The 18070-nt window shown below is 44.3% G+C and overlaps 1 protein-coding gene across 3 annotated transcripts in view; it reads right to left on the reverse strand.

Moving 5' to 3' along the window:
* AOAH (acyloxyacyl hydrolase) overlaps positions 1–18070 on the reverse strand; it is an 81741-nt gene that overhangs the window by 893 nt on the left and 62778 nt on the right. For all 3 annotated transcript variants that reach the window (XM_064704896.1, XM_064704897.1, XM_064704895.1), the window contains exons 17-21: positions 13743–13915; positions 11349–11407; positions 11209–11268; positions 9530–9626; positions 5687–5763 (exon numbers count right to left, since the gene is read on the reverse strand). In XM_064704896.1, coding sequence (XP_064560966.1) covers positions 5687–5763; positions 9530–9626; positions 11209–11268; positions 11349–11407; positions 13743–13915 — 466 coding nt within the window. The remainder of the gene's footprint in view (positions 1–5686; positions 5764–9529; positions 9627–11208; positions 11269–11348; positions 11408–13742; positions 13916–18070) is intronic.

Consider the following 18070-nt stretch of genomic DNA (forward strand, 5'->3'; position numbering starts at 1 on the left):
TTGTCTTCAGAGTTTTTTTTCCCATGAGACCTGCAGAAATGATAGAATAGCTTTTCTCCTCAATATCAGTCTCCCTCCAGCTTTCACAGAGGTTTTTGCTCTAGAAGTTATGTACCAAAGAGAAATGTTATCTGCTGTATTGCCAGGGTGAAAAATACCAGTGGCTGCAGAAAGGGACAGAGAGAAAAGCCTGAGTCTCCCTTGTCCGAGTTTTTACACACTTCTGAGGCATTTTTATTGTACTCCTGACCTGCAGTAATATTTGGCCTATATGGGAACTTTATTTTCAACCGAAACTTTTCAACACACTGATATTGATTGCAATTATGAGGTTTAAATACGGCTAACAAAGCCTTCTCTTTTTAAGGGCCAAGGTGGGTTTTTGAAATCAAACTATTTGAGTACTGTTGTTTTGGAGTTTAGGAAGATACTGGAGACTGTGGGGAATTTTTATGTGCTACTTTTTTAATCCTGTGCTTTAAAAGAAGCTCTAATGATGGGCTGGAAGACAAATATCTTTCTTTTGCTTAAGGGCTCATGTACAAAGAGTAACATTTGTGGGGGGGAGGCTCTTAGACTCTGGTCTCTCAAAGTCTTGTTAAGCTAATGAAGGAATTGGGGCGGGGAAGAGGGATAGTGGAGGTTTGTTCATTAGAGAGTATTCTCCTGGTTGCAGTTTCTATTGTGACCAAATGTTATTCTGGGACACCCTATGGCAGCCAGGGGACTGAGACCTGTCCCTGTCAGAGTGGTCCATTCTGGCATGGTGGTCTCCAAACCTCCTTCACAAACCTCCCTAAGCCTTCCATGTGTGTTTTTAGCAGGAAAGATGGGGTTGGTTAATTGATTTGGTGTGTGGTTTAAAAACCCCTACATCCTTTCCAAAGGTACCACTGGAGGTATCCTCTACAGTCTTCAGACTAATGCTGACTCTAATTTAAAGTATGTGTGCTTAGACTGCCCTAAATTGAATTAGGTTCTGTGCACACATAATTTTTTGACATCCGGATGATTTCAATAATTAATTCCGGATGAGTTGTTTAGCAGACAGAGAAGGGTTTGTAACTCTGGAAATTGCTTTCTTGCAGGTCTTTTTTAAATTCCAGAGTTCTTGTACTTTGAGACGTGTTATAATTTTTATAAGCTTTGCAATTATTTTTTTTTGTTGTTGTGAAGATGACAGCCCCTAAGCAAGTTTTTAAAGGAAGTATAACCCATTCCTCACAGAGCTCTGGGTGACTGCAACTGGGAGGCAGCTGTGGTCTTTCAGCAGCTTCTGGCTATCTGCTTTCCCCTTCTGCACCAAACAGGTGATAGGCATGATTCTCAGCCAAGTGTAAATACCCAACTCATCTGATATGCATCACTTCAGCTTTTCCACTTTATTTCTGGCTGGAACGTGCTTTGCTATGACTTAAGGAAGAAAAAGGGAGAAGCTAATCACACTCAAGCTGTGCTTTCCTGCCTGTACATAAACATTAAGAATCTTCCAAGCGTCTCTGGTTCCATTTTGTGATGCTCAGGGCTTTTGCATTCTCCCTGGAAACATCATAAAAGCAAGAAATGGAGCCGTTTATGCAGGATCCTGTTGAAATGCATGGCCCTGTCATCCAAACAAAGCAATCGACTGTTCTAGAGGGAAGTGGTGTCCTTGAAGCCATCTGGCATTCACAAGGATTTGTAGTGAAATTTTTGTAGTAAGGAGGAGATGCTGAAGAAAATCCCTGGGCTCCCTCTACAGTCACTGGGAAGGGAAAGTCAGATTTTTTCCAAGGACAACCAAGCTGAACTTTGGGGAATGGTGTCTCAAAAATACTTGAGGGAACTCGGGAGGACTGAGTGAATCAATTTGCTTTTAGGTGCTAAAAGTAAGTAGTGCAAATTTCCTCCACCTCCATCATGAGCTGCATATTTTGGAAAAAATTTTATGGAGGCAAATTTTAGCTTTGAAACTTCACTGAAATGCAGTTATGCCAATTATGAGTGTTTTGTTGGCTCCCTCCTGTTCTGCAACTTAAAACATGCAGGAAAACCCTTTTCCCACAAGAAATTTACAGGAAGAGAATGTGGTTCTGGGCCCAGCTCAACAAATCAATACTTGGTGTTTATCCCATCTTTCATGATTTTTTCATATGAAACATTGCCTGGAGTGGGGACCATGGGGGCTACTTTTTCCTGCCTGAGTGCCTAACCTTGCCTTTCTCCAATGCATGAAAAACTGCAATAGCTCTTATGGGACAGGGCAAGTGTGGCCTTTTTTTTATTTTCTTCTTGCAAGGTATGCAAGCTTTAGTTACAAAGGTTCAATTCCCTCCCACATCCCTCCAGCATGTTTGGACATCTGGACTCCTGGATATATGTGCTAACACCTGCTTCTGCATACCAGTAGACAACTTTTTTTTTTTTTTAATTAAAGATACAGTGGATAAACAGCAGATGAAATTCAGAGGCTGACAACAGACACCACCTTATCCTGTCCATTGCTGTACCACAGTGATTAAGGGATCACCTAGTGATCACAACTTGCCAGCTCAACCTTAGGTTGAAAGGGGCACAGAGAGAGGTTCCTTCATCCCAAACTTCAAAATTTCTTTGCATTGAAGGCAAGAGCTAATGTGGTTTTGCTTTCCTTGGAGTGCTTCTCAATCTAAAAATTGGAAAATATTTGTCAGGTGCTTCGATATCTACAGAGGGAAAATTCAGCAGAAATGTGCTGGCTCGGTATCTTATCTGTTGTATTTATCAGGCTGCCTGTGAGGTGTGGGGAATAGCTGCAGGGATGGAAGCAAGAGCTTCTGTTCACTTGACAAGCTGCATGGAATCAATGCTCTCCCGCTAGGCAGCTCTGTGTGCTACAAAACCACACCTGGCCAGAGGCATTTGTGTCAGGAGAAAGTAAAACTTTAAATAAAACTTGTATGAGGAGTGAGTGAATTGTTTATCATCTTCCTTAAGTATACTCTGAAACAGCAGTCTCTGCTCATACTTCCTCCTCTATTTATTAAGAGAGTTACTCTTGGGGCAGAGTGCTACATCTCAGTCCAAACAGTGGTATGTTGTTGATAACAGACTTCTCTAACAGGAAAAGAAAAATGGATTTACAATGGTGGATGTTTGGATAAGGCTAATTAATAAAACCTAAGAGGACAATAACTCACTTGAAGTGAGGCATATCTACAGCTGGCACCTTGACTGTAAGGGAAAATGTACCTATAAAAGCATTAACGTCATGCAAGCAGCAGGAGGGAGAGATCATAACCACTGCAGGATGCCAGGTCCAGAGGGAGTGAAATATGGCAGTGCTTGACTGCATCCTGTAGCTCAGCACTCTGGGGGCTGCAAGCAGGTTTGCAGCTGCCCTTCAATGTCCTTTTGTAATTTTTTTGTGGCTTAGGAAGGATCCTGTAAAATAGTTGCTGCCTTCAACTCTGTGCTACCTTGCTGCTGCTGGTGGGATACAGCATGTGGGCAGGAGGCTGGATGAAAATCTGTGATATTACCATTGTGGCCTGGTGCTGGGGGTTATAAGAAATCTCAGGCCAGGCAAAGACAGGAAAATAATGCAAAGAAAATAATGCAAAAGTTTCCACTGCACTCCAGACTTTGTATTGCAGTTTCCCCAGATGGCAGGGTTGGGAATGGGGTTTGTTTCATCACTATTTTTACTCTCATTTCATTTGCCAGGTTTTCTCTAATTGCTTCCTTGCAAAAGGCCTGCAGCAAAAAATCAAGGCACACTTTCTCCACCTCCCCAGGCTGTGAGCTCATACTTTTATGCAGCTGTCTCCTGGTACTTGTAAAGTAGACAGGCAGGAATTTCTGCTAGGTAAGAGTCCCTCGTTGAACAGGAGGATCTTGTAATTTGGCAAGGCTAAGCAAGGCACTGTATGGCCCTGAGTGACTACCATGAGTGTAAAAGATAGCAACTAAAGCATCTATTTTCCCTTTGGACTTTCCCCTGCAGGTCTCCCCTAGCTTAATTGACAGAACAGTCAATGGAGAAGCTGCTGAAGTGCTGGAATCCATCAGTGCTTGCACCTTACTCCCGTGGAAGTGCTTCTCCACTGACTGCTCTTTCCCAGTGTGGAAAGCAGCATCACATTGGGTCATATGGAGATGGGGTTGTTGGAGTCAACACATGCAGGGCGTTATTCCACCACATAAAACTGGCCCATAAAATCCCCCCATGATTCTGAGCAGGGAGAGCTACCAAATAGCACTGCCAGTGGCTGGGCAGTGTGGTGGGGCTTGCTTGCAAAGGAGACTGACTGCTGCTTTGCTCTGCACAGGTGTGTGACACCTTCAGGTAGTGTATAGAAAACCAACTGGCTTTGTTTGCAGCTGACTGCAGAACATGCTCTCTCCATGTGTTTTTGTAGGAAAAAAACTAATTTGAAGCAAGCATGGTGGGAACCAGGCAGCCTCACACTAGTTTATCAAACCCAAGCAAGGACTTACAGTGGAGCAGCTGCTTCTCCTTCCCCTTTGTTTATTTCTGTAATAAACAGACTGTAAACCTTCTCCTTCAACCCTTCCTCAGAGGCCAAGCAAGCAAGTGAAAAAGTAATAAGATGTAGATGCTGAGCAGAAGCAATTTAAAAGTATAACTTCAAAAAGAATCTTTGTTCCAGACTGTGACAGGCAAACCTTCAGGCTCAGAGGCTGCAGGGCAGCAGCAGGGCTGGTGGGGGCCTGTCTGGTTTCTGCAGTGCTGCTTTACTGTCCTGATCCTGATCCTGCAGAACTCCCACGGGTGTTTGGGCAGGCAGCTGGCCAGCCTAAGTGGCAAGGACCAGTTTTTGTGCATTAAGACCTGTTTGGCCACGATACTGGTTAGTGAGGGAAAGAGGCAAACTCCTTGCAGGACTCAGAGCAGAGTGCAGCCATCAGAAATATCAGATATATTGGCTCTGGGGCTACAGGTGTCATTTAGATTGCCCAAAGAAGGCACCCTGGCTTGCATCAGCAATGGTGTGGCCAGCAGGACCAGGGCAGTGATTGTCCTCCTGTATTCAGCACTTGTGAGGCTGCACCTCAAATCCAGCAGTCAGTTGTGGGCCCCTCTCAACAAGAAAGACATTGAGGAGCTGGAGCTTGTCCAGAGAAGAGCAGCAGAGCTGGGCAAGGGTTTGGAGAACAAGACTTATTGAGGAGCAGCTGAGAGAACAGAAGTTTTTTAGCCTGGAGAAAAGGAGGCTGGGGGGAGATCTTAGTGCTCTCTACAACCTAAAAAGATGTTGTGATGAGGTGGGGGTTGGTTTCCTCTCCCATGAAACAATTAATAGGATATAAGAAAATGGCCTCAAACTGCACTGGAGAGGAGTGTTAGATTGGATATCAGGAAAAATGATTTCAGGAGAGGGTTGCCAAGCATTTGAACAGGCTCCCAAGGGAAGTGGATGCACTACTATCCCTGGAGGTATTCAACATGTGCTGCTTTGGGATAGGGTTTTCTGGTGGACCAGGCAGTGTTAGGTTCATGGCTGGCCTCCATGATCTTAGAGGCCCTTCCAACCTAAATCACTCTTTGGGGAATAGTCTCTCTCTCCTTTAAAATAGACAGATTCCCTAAATCTGCATCCCTGTGGCATGCCAGCTGGATGCCTGGGGCAGCATTAGGCACTGGAACCCCACATGATCCCACATCCCACCTGCTCCCACCCATCCCCTGGGGCCGGGTTTTTACCTGGCTGGGGTGGAAGCCGTCCACTGGCTCGATCAGCTGCCAGGGCTCGCCTCCCATCTTGCGCCACTCCTCGGCCGCTGCAGAGGGCACAAGCAGAGGGATTTATCACCCCTGAGCACGGAGACACCACCCAGAGACATACCCCCCTCCTCCTCAAAGCATCCCTGGCGTTTTTGGGCACACGACAGCTCTGCGTGAAGATTATGATAATTCACATAGAGTTGTCAGAGTCTATAGTGTGTACAATCCCCTCTCCTTGGGGCAGTATTTAAGCCTTTATTGTTATTTTTTTCCTCTGCGATATTTATGCAAGGAAGTGCTTTGAACATAAATGATTGTAAAACAATTCACTTTCCCTCCCAACTAAGATGGATGCTGTAGCAAGTAAAGCTGTAAATTATTTAGTACTGATTTAACACTTTTGCGTTTCCCATGTTAGTTGCATCTTCAGCAGTGCAAAAGAAAAAGTAGAGATGAAGAAAACAGCACTTTTTAGAGAAAGAGATGGTAACAGAATATTCACATGGGCTGAAATCTGCATGAACAGGCTGTCATTTTTGGTTACTTATCTTCCAAGTGGTCTTTTTCAACTCCAACAAAATAACCTTTTGAATTACATAAGCGTGACATTCAATGCAAATGATGCTGTGCTGTAAGCCCTGGAGCCATTAGAGAAGTAAAAAGCTTTCTCTCTTCAAAAGGGCTGTGGAGTGATCAAACATGGGACTAGTGGATATGGCATTAACAGACTGTAAATTCAATAATTCCTTTCATAATGACAGATTAAGAATTCTTAATAGCATTATGCAAGCATCCTGTCAGGAGGAAAATGTTCTCCATTCAAGCACTACAGTTTGATCTGGGCTCACTGCTGGTTTTTGGACCCTGACTATTGTGTCAAAAAGTGATGTCTGGGTCCCCATGCTAACTCTAATTCACAGAAAGGTGATATTCCTGCTTTGACTGTAGAAACCCGCTTGTGATGCTTCAGGCACTGCCCAAAGTAACCTGTTTGAAGACATGGGGCTTGTAGGTTTGTTTCAAATTTGCGGTATGTCGGGCATAACACATATTCATCACACAGTGCACATACAGATGCACAGTGAACTGACCCAACCCCTTATATGTGATATTGTACATGGAGTACAAGGCTGTGTACTGTGTTTTAGTATATTTGTAGCTCGTCTGTAAAGAGACTACTGTTCCAGTGCCAGAAACAGCAGAGGAGGAAGTAAGATATGTATCAAGATAGGTCGATTTATACTGTTATACCTGAATTCCAAAAATCCTACAGCAGTCAAACAAATATCCACCAGCTGAGTATGCCCAGAGCTTGTCTCAGAGATGCCTGCTGCCTTGGCTGGACTGGACTAGAGCTTGCTCCCATCCACATCAAGGAAAAGGTGTGACAAGCACCCCCTATCCCCCCTCTTTATTGCACTGCTTCATAAAGGAACCACTAATTTCTTTAGTCAAGGTCAATAGGTGAGTTTGAGTATCCACCTAAATCTGGAAGAAATGCTAATGTACTCAAATTTTACTCTGAGAAAACTGGGCGCTGTTCTGTTCTCTATATATGCCCAGGCCAGCCTGAAATCTATGTACCCAGTGTGTAACCACTGCTAAATATTTGATGTCTGGAGAGTTTAGGGGAGGATTTGCTGCTTCCTTCAGAAAGAGACCAGAAAAGTAGGTCAGCAGCCTTAGCTGGCTTTTGAGCACACTCGTGATCTGACAGCTTTCCTGATGGCAAGCTCGAATCCTTGGCTCCAGGGCTGCAGGAAATTTTGCAAAGTGTCTTTCAAAGCTGATGTTTGTATATGCATGTGTGATTTTGTTTACTTCATTTATTTAACGCAATGTAATCAAGAACAGCAAATTATATTAAGATGTTTCCTTTTGTGAAAGCAAATAAATTAACTAAAGTTAGTAATTTAACTTATTAAAGTAATTTGCCTACCCAGCAGGTAGTTCATTCCAAATCCTAATGACTTGTTAAATATTAAGTAGCTGAGGCAAAAGCCACCAGGAGACTTGGACACCCTTGAAACTCTGTGCTACGTGAATGAACTTGACAGTGGAGCCCACCTCTCTGACAAAATCTTTTGGACAGAAATTCTGCCTCTCCCATCCTCACTTCTTTACCTCCTCCTCCTCCATATGGTCTTCATGAGACCCAGAACCAGCTTCCTGAATTGGGTCATGTAGGATAAAATAAGTTTGTGAATTTTGATGGGATTTGGCTGCAAAAGGATTTTTTTTTTTTTTAATAATCTTAGGTGCTGTGGTGGCTTCGTGCTTTCAAGGACAGCTAAGCACTAATGGGGAGAAGCATTAGAGAAATACACTTTAAAGCATAGACAGGGTGCTTCTGTCCCTTTGTGGCTTTGGATTTAGATGTTTGAGTGCTGGGATTTAAAATATAGTCCCCAGACAAAATTTTTCAATAAGGACTACATGGAACTACCTCTCTATGTGAACATAAAAGCAAGGAAATGCAGATCAAGCTTTTTTCCTGATTATTATATACTCTTTTTTGAATGTAAGCATTCAGGCTATCTGGGAGAGGCCCCAATGTGGGGAGGGCTGGAGCTCCTGCCCCATGAATGGAGGTTGAGGAACAGGGATGGTCCATTCCAGGCAAGAGCCTGTGGGGAGAAAATGAGGATGGGGCCAGACTCTTCACAGCAGTGCACACTGGGAGAGGGAGAGACAAGTTGTTGTAACATGGGAGATCCAGGCTGGAAATAGAAATAAAAAGCTGTTTTCGTACTTTCCCTTCACTGTCTGTCTGCTTGTAATTTGTTGCCCAACTCAATCCTTCATCTCGTGCTGATCCTCATTTTTAAAAAGAAGGAGTGAGTTTCTCCTTGTGATGAATCTGAGCTGATGCTGGGTGCTGCCTGAAGCTGGACCCCTGTGTGTCTTGAAAGATAAGCAGAACTGATTCAGGAATTCAGGGACAGGTGTTGGTCCCCAGCCCCACAGGGACACTGTCTGTTCATGCTCATGCATAATGACATGTTTTAATTTATTTTTAAGTGTCCGTTTCAGAAGAAAAAGATTTAGGTAATGCACTTAACTAATGTCACTATAGATCACAGAAGGACAAGTTTTGTAAGCTCTTCCAGTCAAAAGTTACAGTAGTATGTAGGTGTTTAAAGAAACATAGGAAATATGCCAGTTAATCCTGGGAGAGGTGCTTCTACTCTTGGGAACAGTGAGAGGGTGGCTGTGTTATTGAGGCAGGGAAATGGCTGATAAAAGTTCTCCTTCCCAAGGCACTGCTCAGCCCACAGGAGGCAGCATGAAGCCCAGTCAGGGATGAGGCAAACTACATCTCATGAAGAATGAAGACCACTCTGACCGCTGCAGGTATACATCTCCAGCCTAGATAACCTGCTTTAAAAGCAATTTTCAGAAATAAAACTGAACCTTACAGACCAATATGGTTTGAGATTTCTGGTTTTTTCTTCAGCAGCCTGAGAAGCTGCAGTGGACAAGCAGGAGGCCTTCTCAGCAGAGGCACATCTCTTGTCCTTGTCACTTTGCTACCCCAGAAAAAGTGGCCACTGTGCTGTGCATCACTGGGGTGGTGGGTGACTCCAGCTGGGACCAGCGGGGAGGCTGTGGTTCCCAAGGCAGTGGTGGGATCTTACCTCAGGAAAGATTACCTCAACCAGGAGAAGCTGGCTCCTTGGCCACAGCCCTGACAGCAGGGTCACCTAGGCTGGCTGACTGTATTGCCCTTCTCGTGGTACTGAGCCAAAATATGAGGAGCATATCAGCAGGCAGAACTTGAGTAAAAGCTTTGTGAGAAAGACAGGGTAAAAAACAACTTACTTTGTCTCAGTGGGAAATCCATGTAGAAAATATCAAAGTTGGCAAATTTCTCAGATCTTGCTATTTCTTTCAGGACATTGGAAAGTTGTAACGCTCTCTGCAAAAATCAAGCGATTTAATGACTGTTCGTTGCTATTCATGTTGCTTTGCATGGATTCAGCTTTTGTCACTGATGTGCAGGCAGGAATTTGAAAGCTAATGTTGCCCTTGTTTCTGGGGGACCAAAGGTGAAATGAGGCTCTTCATCAGAACATGGACTTGTATAAGCACCACCAGCCTTTGGGGTACCCAGTTCCTCCTCACAGACTGCACTGAGGCCTCAGCTGATTTTGTAAGTTTGTTACAGCCTATGCTTATTTCACTGGAGTCTGCTTTTAGTAGTGCCCCTACACTTATATAAATATTCTAAGTTTCTTGCTTTTGGAGCTCTTTCTTAAAGAAATGCAAAACTTTTCTACAAAAGAAATGCCCTCTTTTCCTATTATCCTTGCCACTACTAAGTTGGAGGTGATAATGCTTATCTATGCAGACCAAATTCCACCCTTACTTTCAGAAGAGTAAATTACCACCATTGAGCGTCTGCCTGATACATCCAGTGTAATTTCTGCAGCCATAACAGAGATCAGGATCTCCTAAATATTTAAATTGTGCAGTTTGGATAATAACATAGACAATTAGTTTCAGACAGGGGCTCAGAATGATTAATTCATACCCTGCAGACATATGCATTGTTCAGGGACAGAAGTTACATGTACTCCATGTTCTGTATTGTGGGTATGAATATATAAACTGCAGCCCTGCAAAGGTTTAGGAATGTGCTTAATGACCTCCTCCGAATTCAAGGGGGACAGGGCATAAAATGAAATACAAATGTAAGCTTTGGTGAAATTAAGGTCATATTTTGTTGCTTAGTGAATGCAAACATTAATACAACCATACACAGAGACGACACCTTTGATAACATTTGGTTACTGGCTCCTTTTACATGGCTGCAGGAGATTGCTGGGATTAAAAATCAGCTTGTCCCATAAGAAAATAAGTGGCTGTTTTTATGTATCATTCACTTCTGCAGCCAGATTTTTAGGGTGAGTTTTAAGACATCTCTGTTCTGTCCATTCCCATTCCTGCACTGAGCCTGGATGCTCCCTGGTCACACCATCTGGTGATTAAGTCCACAGAAATGTGTCTGAGGAAGATTAGCACAAATCCCAAATGAAAACAGGGTAAGGCTCTTGCTGTCAGGACCTGATCCTACAGCCAGAAAAATCTATGCAGCTGGCTTGTCATACCAACAGCTCACATGATTCAAAAGCCTTTCCTTTCTTATCAGGCCCATTTTCTTCTTAAAGAACATGAACCTAAACAGTCCTGTCTCAGGGAGATCACATCCCTTGAGCATAAATTTGGGTGTCTGAGAGGTTGTAACAGCAGTACCTTTAAAAATCCCTTAACTTGAGCATGCTGCCTCCCAGAGACTGAAAGGCATTTGAAAGAGTAAGTGTGGATTTTTTCCACAGTGTGAATAAGTGTGAATAAGTTTCCACAACTTCTCCTCACCTCTGGAAGGAAAAAACCTGTGGTGACATCTTGCCTTTGGGGCAATTGGGCTTCTCTCCTCAGGCCCAGGGCAGAGTGTCTGAGCACTGGGGTGATGCCCTTGCAGCCCCACTGAGACTTACCTCCGAGGTCAGATTCCTGAGGGTCTCGTTGGGGGTCAGCCAGCCGCTGCAGGGGCTCACCTGGGTAGGCATGAGGAGAGGGGCTTTAGCAGCAGAACAGGATGAAAGGGGGGATCCTAAGCTGCAGCTGCAGACCTTACCTGGAGGCAGTCGAGGAAAGAGTAGACTTGACTGTAGGTGACATCCTTGTTCAGTTGTCCTGCAAAGCACAGAGAGCCAAACATGGTGTGCCCGATGGACAAATGTGATTTCATTTTGCACACCTGTGCATTCCTGTGCCTTACATCCCTGGGTGGGGAGAGGCACCCCCAGAGCCTCACCACACCCCTGACCCTCAGAGCTGGGGTGCAGTAGAGGTGGCAGCATCAAGGCATCCTTCCTGCTAAGGTGCCCGTGTCCCTGCAGTGCGCACACCTGCTTTTCCTGCATCCCTCTGCTGCCTTGCATGGGTGATTTGTCTCACGTGTGGGGTTAGTCACCACAGCCCGTGCCAGCCTCCAAAGTGCATGGCTGATATTTTCCCATTAACCTGTCTCTCACCCACCAAAGAAATGCAGGGTTTGCAAAGCTGAAGGTTGCCGGTGTACACTCTGAGTTTTGCATTTACTTTGCAGAGGTTAGCCTTAAAAGGGAGAAACAATTTTGCTGTCATGGAGGGAAGTGTATATGCTTGTGTAGGTGAGGAAATTTGAGCACCAAGTCAAGCACCCAGCTAACATTCCATAAAATTCACTGTGCTATGCAATAGCCTGGCTTTCTGAGAAAATGATCCATTTTCTCAATCTTTTTGCTTCTTTGGTAACTACAACTAAGATGAGAATTAAATGGCCACATTTTTTTTGTATTAGTTGTATTATTGTTTGTAGTACACTGATCATCCCATCAGGCTTTGATACTTTTGCAGGACTGAAATAGGAATTTCTTATTGTTGTTTTTAGGAACTGCAAAGTATAACCTCCCCCAAGTGAAATGGGCTTCTCAGGTTGCTTTGCAGTGGCTCCCTGATACAGATGTGTTTCCGGCCTTTCACACAGCTGCCCATCACCCAGCAGCAGTTCCAGCTGCCCAGAAAGCAACAGGTGGGGAGTTCAAAGATCTAGGAGCACTTCTGGCTATTTGGATGTTCCAGATTCCTGTAGCTTGAAGCATCAGGCCCTGGGATGGGCTGTTGTGGGGACCAGGGATTTGGCAGAAAGACAAACTGATGTCTGGTCATGGCTGAGTGGCAGCCAAATGGGGAAAACTGCTCACAGCCTGTTGGAGGATGTGCCAGAAGGGATCCCTTGCTGCAAAACGTGTTGCTTAGGATTAATTGGGTCCCTCCAAGGCAATTCAGCCCCTCTGAAAATTTTCCAACTGATCCTATAGTTAATCACTCCTGATTTGGCTACGTGTTGTCTGTGATAATTAGATACCTAGTCAGAGGAACTGTCGCTGTGATAAACATGCACTCAAGGGAAGAAATGGTTTTATGTGACTAGAAATGAATTATGACAGGTTTCCCCTGCCTTGAAAGGGGTAAGATTTTCCTCTTTTTTTCCTCAGTTTTTTAAAATTGGTACTAGTATAGTGGTTAGGAGAGAAAAATATAGAAATAGAAATGCGAAAGATGTGAACCCATTGGTAATTACTAGGGAACCTTGGGGAAACCACAACACAGCTGCAAGCTGTGCTACCCAGTGGTTGCCAAAATCATCTGAAGTTGTAATCTACCATTTTAATGATGTGATTTAGCTTCTCTCTTTTTGCTGGTGAGAACTATTATGACTGTCAGATTCAAAAAAGATTCTTTTACTCCAATACAAGTGAGTACATGCTTTTTGTCTAGAAAGCCAAGGAGTGAGTGCTCTGTTAATGGTCAAAGGTACTGTGCCATTCACACTCTGAGATGACAGGATCCCAAAGGTAGACTCCAAATCTCTGAAAAAAAATGCCCCAAAGCACTTTACACTCTGAGGGAATGTCCCAAAACATGCCTGCACACAGTATGAGGTTTCAATCATCACATATAGCTAGTGTAGGAGGTAGTGCTAGGCACCCAGTGCTGGCAGAAAATTTATTTCTCTAATATAAAAAAAGTCTTTTGGAACCCTCTGACTTAATCTTTTGCCTTGGTCCACATCCAGTTTTAATACAACATCCACCAGTCAGTGAGTGTAAACCAAATGCCCATCTCCACCTGTAACAACAATCAGGAAGAAATGCAGGCGGGCTGGCCACAATTTTGTGCCAAGACTGCGGTAGAACAGCTTGTTTACACCACCACAACAATGTGTTGAGCCTGGTTTGGAGCTGGGTGGATATGACTTGTGAGGGAAACAGTCAGAATAGGGGTCCAGCCTGTCCTACACTGGGAATGTGAGAGCTGCTATTCCTACTTCTGCAGCACAGCCAATATCTGCCTCATATTTCTCAGATCTCCTCCACTCTGTCAGTTTTTCTTGAAGTCATCAATGGATTCATAGATTTTTCAGGGAGAGAAGCCAACATGAATGGGGAGGTGAAGGGAGGAACCCACAACACCCCAAATTTACCTAGAGGATGGTATCTGTCGTGCAGGTTATCCCAGAGGAAGCGACCATCCACCAGGCCTGTTAGAATCACGTGGCTGCCATTTGGAAGACGGGAGTCCAGGTACCGCAGAGCTTGCACCACGTTGGAGAGCATTTCTTTGGGTGTGGTCATGTGGGCCAGCGTGTCACGTTCCCTGAAGGAGAGAGAGGATGCCAACAGGACATTGTGTCAGGAATACTGTGTCTACAAAAGGGCACCTGAGACAGAGTCAATTCCTCTGTCTGCTGCTCTTCCACATTAAGTCAGCTGAATAAAACATTAGGAAAATGCTGTGATGTCTCTCACTTGTCATTGCCAAAATCAGATGTGATATAAAAATCTCCCTCCCTCAGCATACCCCATCTTTCTGCTAAAAACAGACAAATCAATCCCTTTTTCATAGAGTGGACTCCAGTTGTGGGTTAACCTCAGTGGGCAGCTAAGCATCAGAGAGTAATCACAGAGAGAGTAAAAGCAAGAACACTTGGGGGTCAAGGTAAAAAACCAAACCAAAGCAATTATTGTTCAATAAGTGAGGAAGAAGTAGAAGAAGAGAGAAAGCAAGCAAAGAAGTAATGCAAAACCAATCCCTCATCACAGCTGGGTGAATGTAGGACTTCTTTCCCCATGGGTTCCTGTACATACCTTACCTTCAACATGCTCTTTGATTATGCAAGGTAGGAATATCTAAGGTAGCTTTGTCTCTCACATGTCATACACCTCTTACTACAGCTCTCCAGGAGAGCAGGAGAAGGGTCTGGAAAATGTGTGAGCCTGGAGAGAGGTGATACCTAAAACTAAAATAGTCCATTGGGGTACAGGAGTTGTGTCAGTGTTCCACATGGACTGAATGCCCACATTTTGTGACTCATTGTCAGGCGTGAACCTCTTCAATGCAGATTCCTCACCTCAGGCTTATCCTTTCCCTCTTTTATTTAGCTGTAAATGCTGCAGGAGTGTGAGGGGAAATTAAATCCTGAAGTTGAAATACATTTCAATTTATATAAGAAAAACAAACAAGCAGAACCACCCCAGGCTGCCTGGAGAACACTGCTCTAGTTATGTTATTATAGCAACCACTTTATTACAGAAAAAGCGATCACGCACTCTCCCACCCGAGAGCTATTGCTGTGCTCTCGTGGTGCATGCGTCCATAGCTGACAGCAAGGGGGGACACAGCCCTGAGAAGGCTGTCCCATCCCCTCAAGAGAGGATCTGTTGGAACACAGGACATTCCTCTGGCTGCTCTGGAGGACTCGAGACCCTGACAGCAGGCCCAGAGACCTTGGCACGGAGTCAAACACACCTGTGCCTTCAATTTTAACCCATGGAGATAATTACCAACTTTGTGTGAAGATTTACAAGCCACAACTGTTTGAGTAGAATGATAGTGAATTTATCACAAGGTGAAAAAGTAGAATTTTGGGGATTTAGAATGGGAGTTCAAGAGGCAAGATGGAGGAATCTGGGTGTGTCTTGTCTTTCTTCTCCTTCTTGTCCTCCATCTTCTGCTGTGATGGTGGCACTTTTGGATTGGTTTAGAGTAGAGACACAATGTCTAACATAGGTGATAGGTATTGGAAAATTATTGTAAATAAAGTACACGTAGTTTTTTGTATAAAAAACTAACACTGCACACTGGACAGTCAGTGTGCCATGAACTGACCTGACAGACAGACCTCAGCAGGTAAGAAAAAGAATTTATTAGATAAGAGAAAATAAACAACCTTGAGAATCAGAGCTGAGGAATCCTAACTTCTTCTTCGGTTGTGGGGCTGGGCAAAAAGAGTCTTTAATATTTCACGAGCCATTTCAGCAACACAAAACTGAGAAGGATCCATCCACCTTGGGAAGGTTTTCATTCTGTCTTGGTGGTGTGGCCCAGCTGAACAAGGTGTTCAGAAAGTGAGGTCAACAAAGACAGGGGATGTCCTTCCAAACAAGAGGGTTGCACTAATGACCACCCTCATTGTTTTAGTGGTTCCCACGTTTTGTCCTCTTACTTGTGCTCTTTGCTTGTAGAAAAGCAACCAGCAGCCAGAAGGCTCCATCCAGGTCCTTTCCTTAGGATAGTCCGTTCATCTCTTTCTTGGCTTCCCAGGGGTAAGAGAAGGGCAAACTTGATGCTTGCAGTGCTGAGCAAGCTGAATTGGGTCAGATTCCTTGTCAGTGAACACCACAGAAGCAGCAGCTTTCCAAAGCACTGTTGCTCTGTCTTGAGGCATTCAAAATGTTTAGATTCAGAGGGGGGAAATGGATGCTGAATCCTGTGTGGGAGAACCATGTTCCCTTAGAAAGATTTGGGATTCTTCACTGAGCTGCATTTTGCATACAAAATAATAATTGGGTGAGTTTCCTGGGCCCAGAAATTTATCTTAATGCAGTATGTGCTGCTGAAGTGTTTGAGACTTTCTAGCAGGGAGAACTAAAAAACAGCATTAGGATTCAGGTTTATGCTTGTGACAGCCACCAAATCAAGCTACTTTTGAGATAAGACTGTGGATTTGCTCTGAAATTACTTCATTTCGCCTACAGGTGTTGCAGCACTTGATTTCAAAATACTGGTCTGATGTAAGGCCTCTACCACAAGTAAACATGTCAGCACAAGCCAAAATTAATATGACATTCATAATTCTACTTTCCCTTGTCATGCAGTGTTGAAGTCATGCAGATATGTCTTCACATTTCTTTTCTGTGCCAGGGTATAAAATTAAATCCGAATGAGAAGAAAGCAACCTTGTAGGCATGTTCAATTTTGGCTCTGCCATAAGGACTCCAAGGTGCCTGGTGGAGCCCCAGGGCCTGTTGTGGTACCCTCACCTCATTCCCCTGGGCTTGCTGCACAGGGCTGGTATGCCCAGGGCATGAGGGCTAGAGGTGCTGCCTGCTCACACACGATTTTTAGGGCAGGAGGGTGCAGCAGCACTTTGGTGCTGACAGATGTACAATAAAGGGGCACAATGCTCTTGCTGGTACTGGTGTCACTTGTACAAGCTCCTTTCACGGCGGGTTGCTGCTCACCCTGCTTTGCTGTTTTGCAGATGCCGTAAGTGCAGATGTGTGAAGGAGAGGCTGGAGAAATGGTGCCATACCCAAAATGCAACCAATATTTGCATTAACTGTGCAGCATTTGAGACTTCTGGTGCTCATTATTTTCTTGTCTGATTTTTTTTTTTCTGCTAGGTCTCTGTATCCCCTATTCACACCTCAGTGGGCTGAGAGATACCATTGCCATCTGTCTTTATTTTTCTCACCCCCCTGTTTGGACACCACGGTGTGGAGACTACAGGGGATGTGTAACACAGGCTGCCAATTTCATTATCCTTTCCCTCTACCAACATCCCCATTACTCATGGCCCCGCTCTTCGCATGGGATGAAATACCTGCATTTTAACAGTGCTTTGGGAAGAGCTGTGTCTCCAGTATGCTCAGCACACAGCCCTCTTTTGAAGCCAAAATACAGGATAAGGCCAGGAAGGCTGTATGACTGCAGTTTAGAGCTGTCCTTGAAGAGATTTTTATTTGCCAAGCCCTAGGTTTGAAGTCAAGCCCATCAGATGCTCTGCATCCTCTGTAACCTCTGTAGGTACATCAGAGCCAGGGCAACTACACAGTAATAGGACACTGAAACAAATCTCTCTCTGCTGTCCATCCCCTTCAATGGAAACAGCACGATGCTACAGAAGCTGTGGCACCTTTCCTTGCAGGAGTCACAGGGATCACCACAGCCTGATAGCCTCTTTTGATGCTGTGAATGTTTTGGAAGAAAACAGACAGAAAACAGCAGTGAGAATTTGAGCAGACAAAAGTGTCTCTGCCAGATAGTGAATGCTGGGATAAAAAAAAATCAGAGTTTCAAGCAAGCATTAAATACTGCTCTGGAAGGTTTTGGAATATACAAATGGGTGAGGCAAGGTCAAAACGGTTTAAATTTCTGGAAAATTTCTTTTTACTTCAGATGAGTAGAAAGCAGTATTAGAGACAGGGTAAGCAAAAGGAATAGCCTGCAGAATGAGGAATAAAAAAAAGGAAAAGAGGTGCTTTTAGCAAAGGCAGTGACACAGCAGAATTTAAATATGTGCACAACAGAGCCTGGGCCAAGCCTGTGAGAAGACACCTTGAAAGTATCCATGGCAGGAGCCATGGACTTCAGCAAAGGTGGAATTTTTATTTTTTGTGTTGGAGGGAGTAGGGGCTTTATCATCCTGGCAATGGATGCAATGACCTCTCCATAAACTTCCCAGTAAACTGGTCCCCAGGACAGTCTTATCAGCAAGTACCAGGGAGCCTGTGACTGCTTTTCCCTCTC

The sequence above is a fragment of the Zonotrichia leucophrys genome, chromosome 2 (genome assembly GCF_028769735.1).
Source record: "Zonotrichia leucophrys gambelii isolate GWCS_2022_RI chromosome 2, RI_Zleu_2.0, whole genome shotgun sequence".
In the NCBI taxonomy this organism is placed as follows: Eukaryota; Metazoa; Chordata; class Aves; order Passeriformes; family Passerellidae; genus Zonotrichia; species Zonotrichia leucophrys.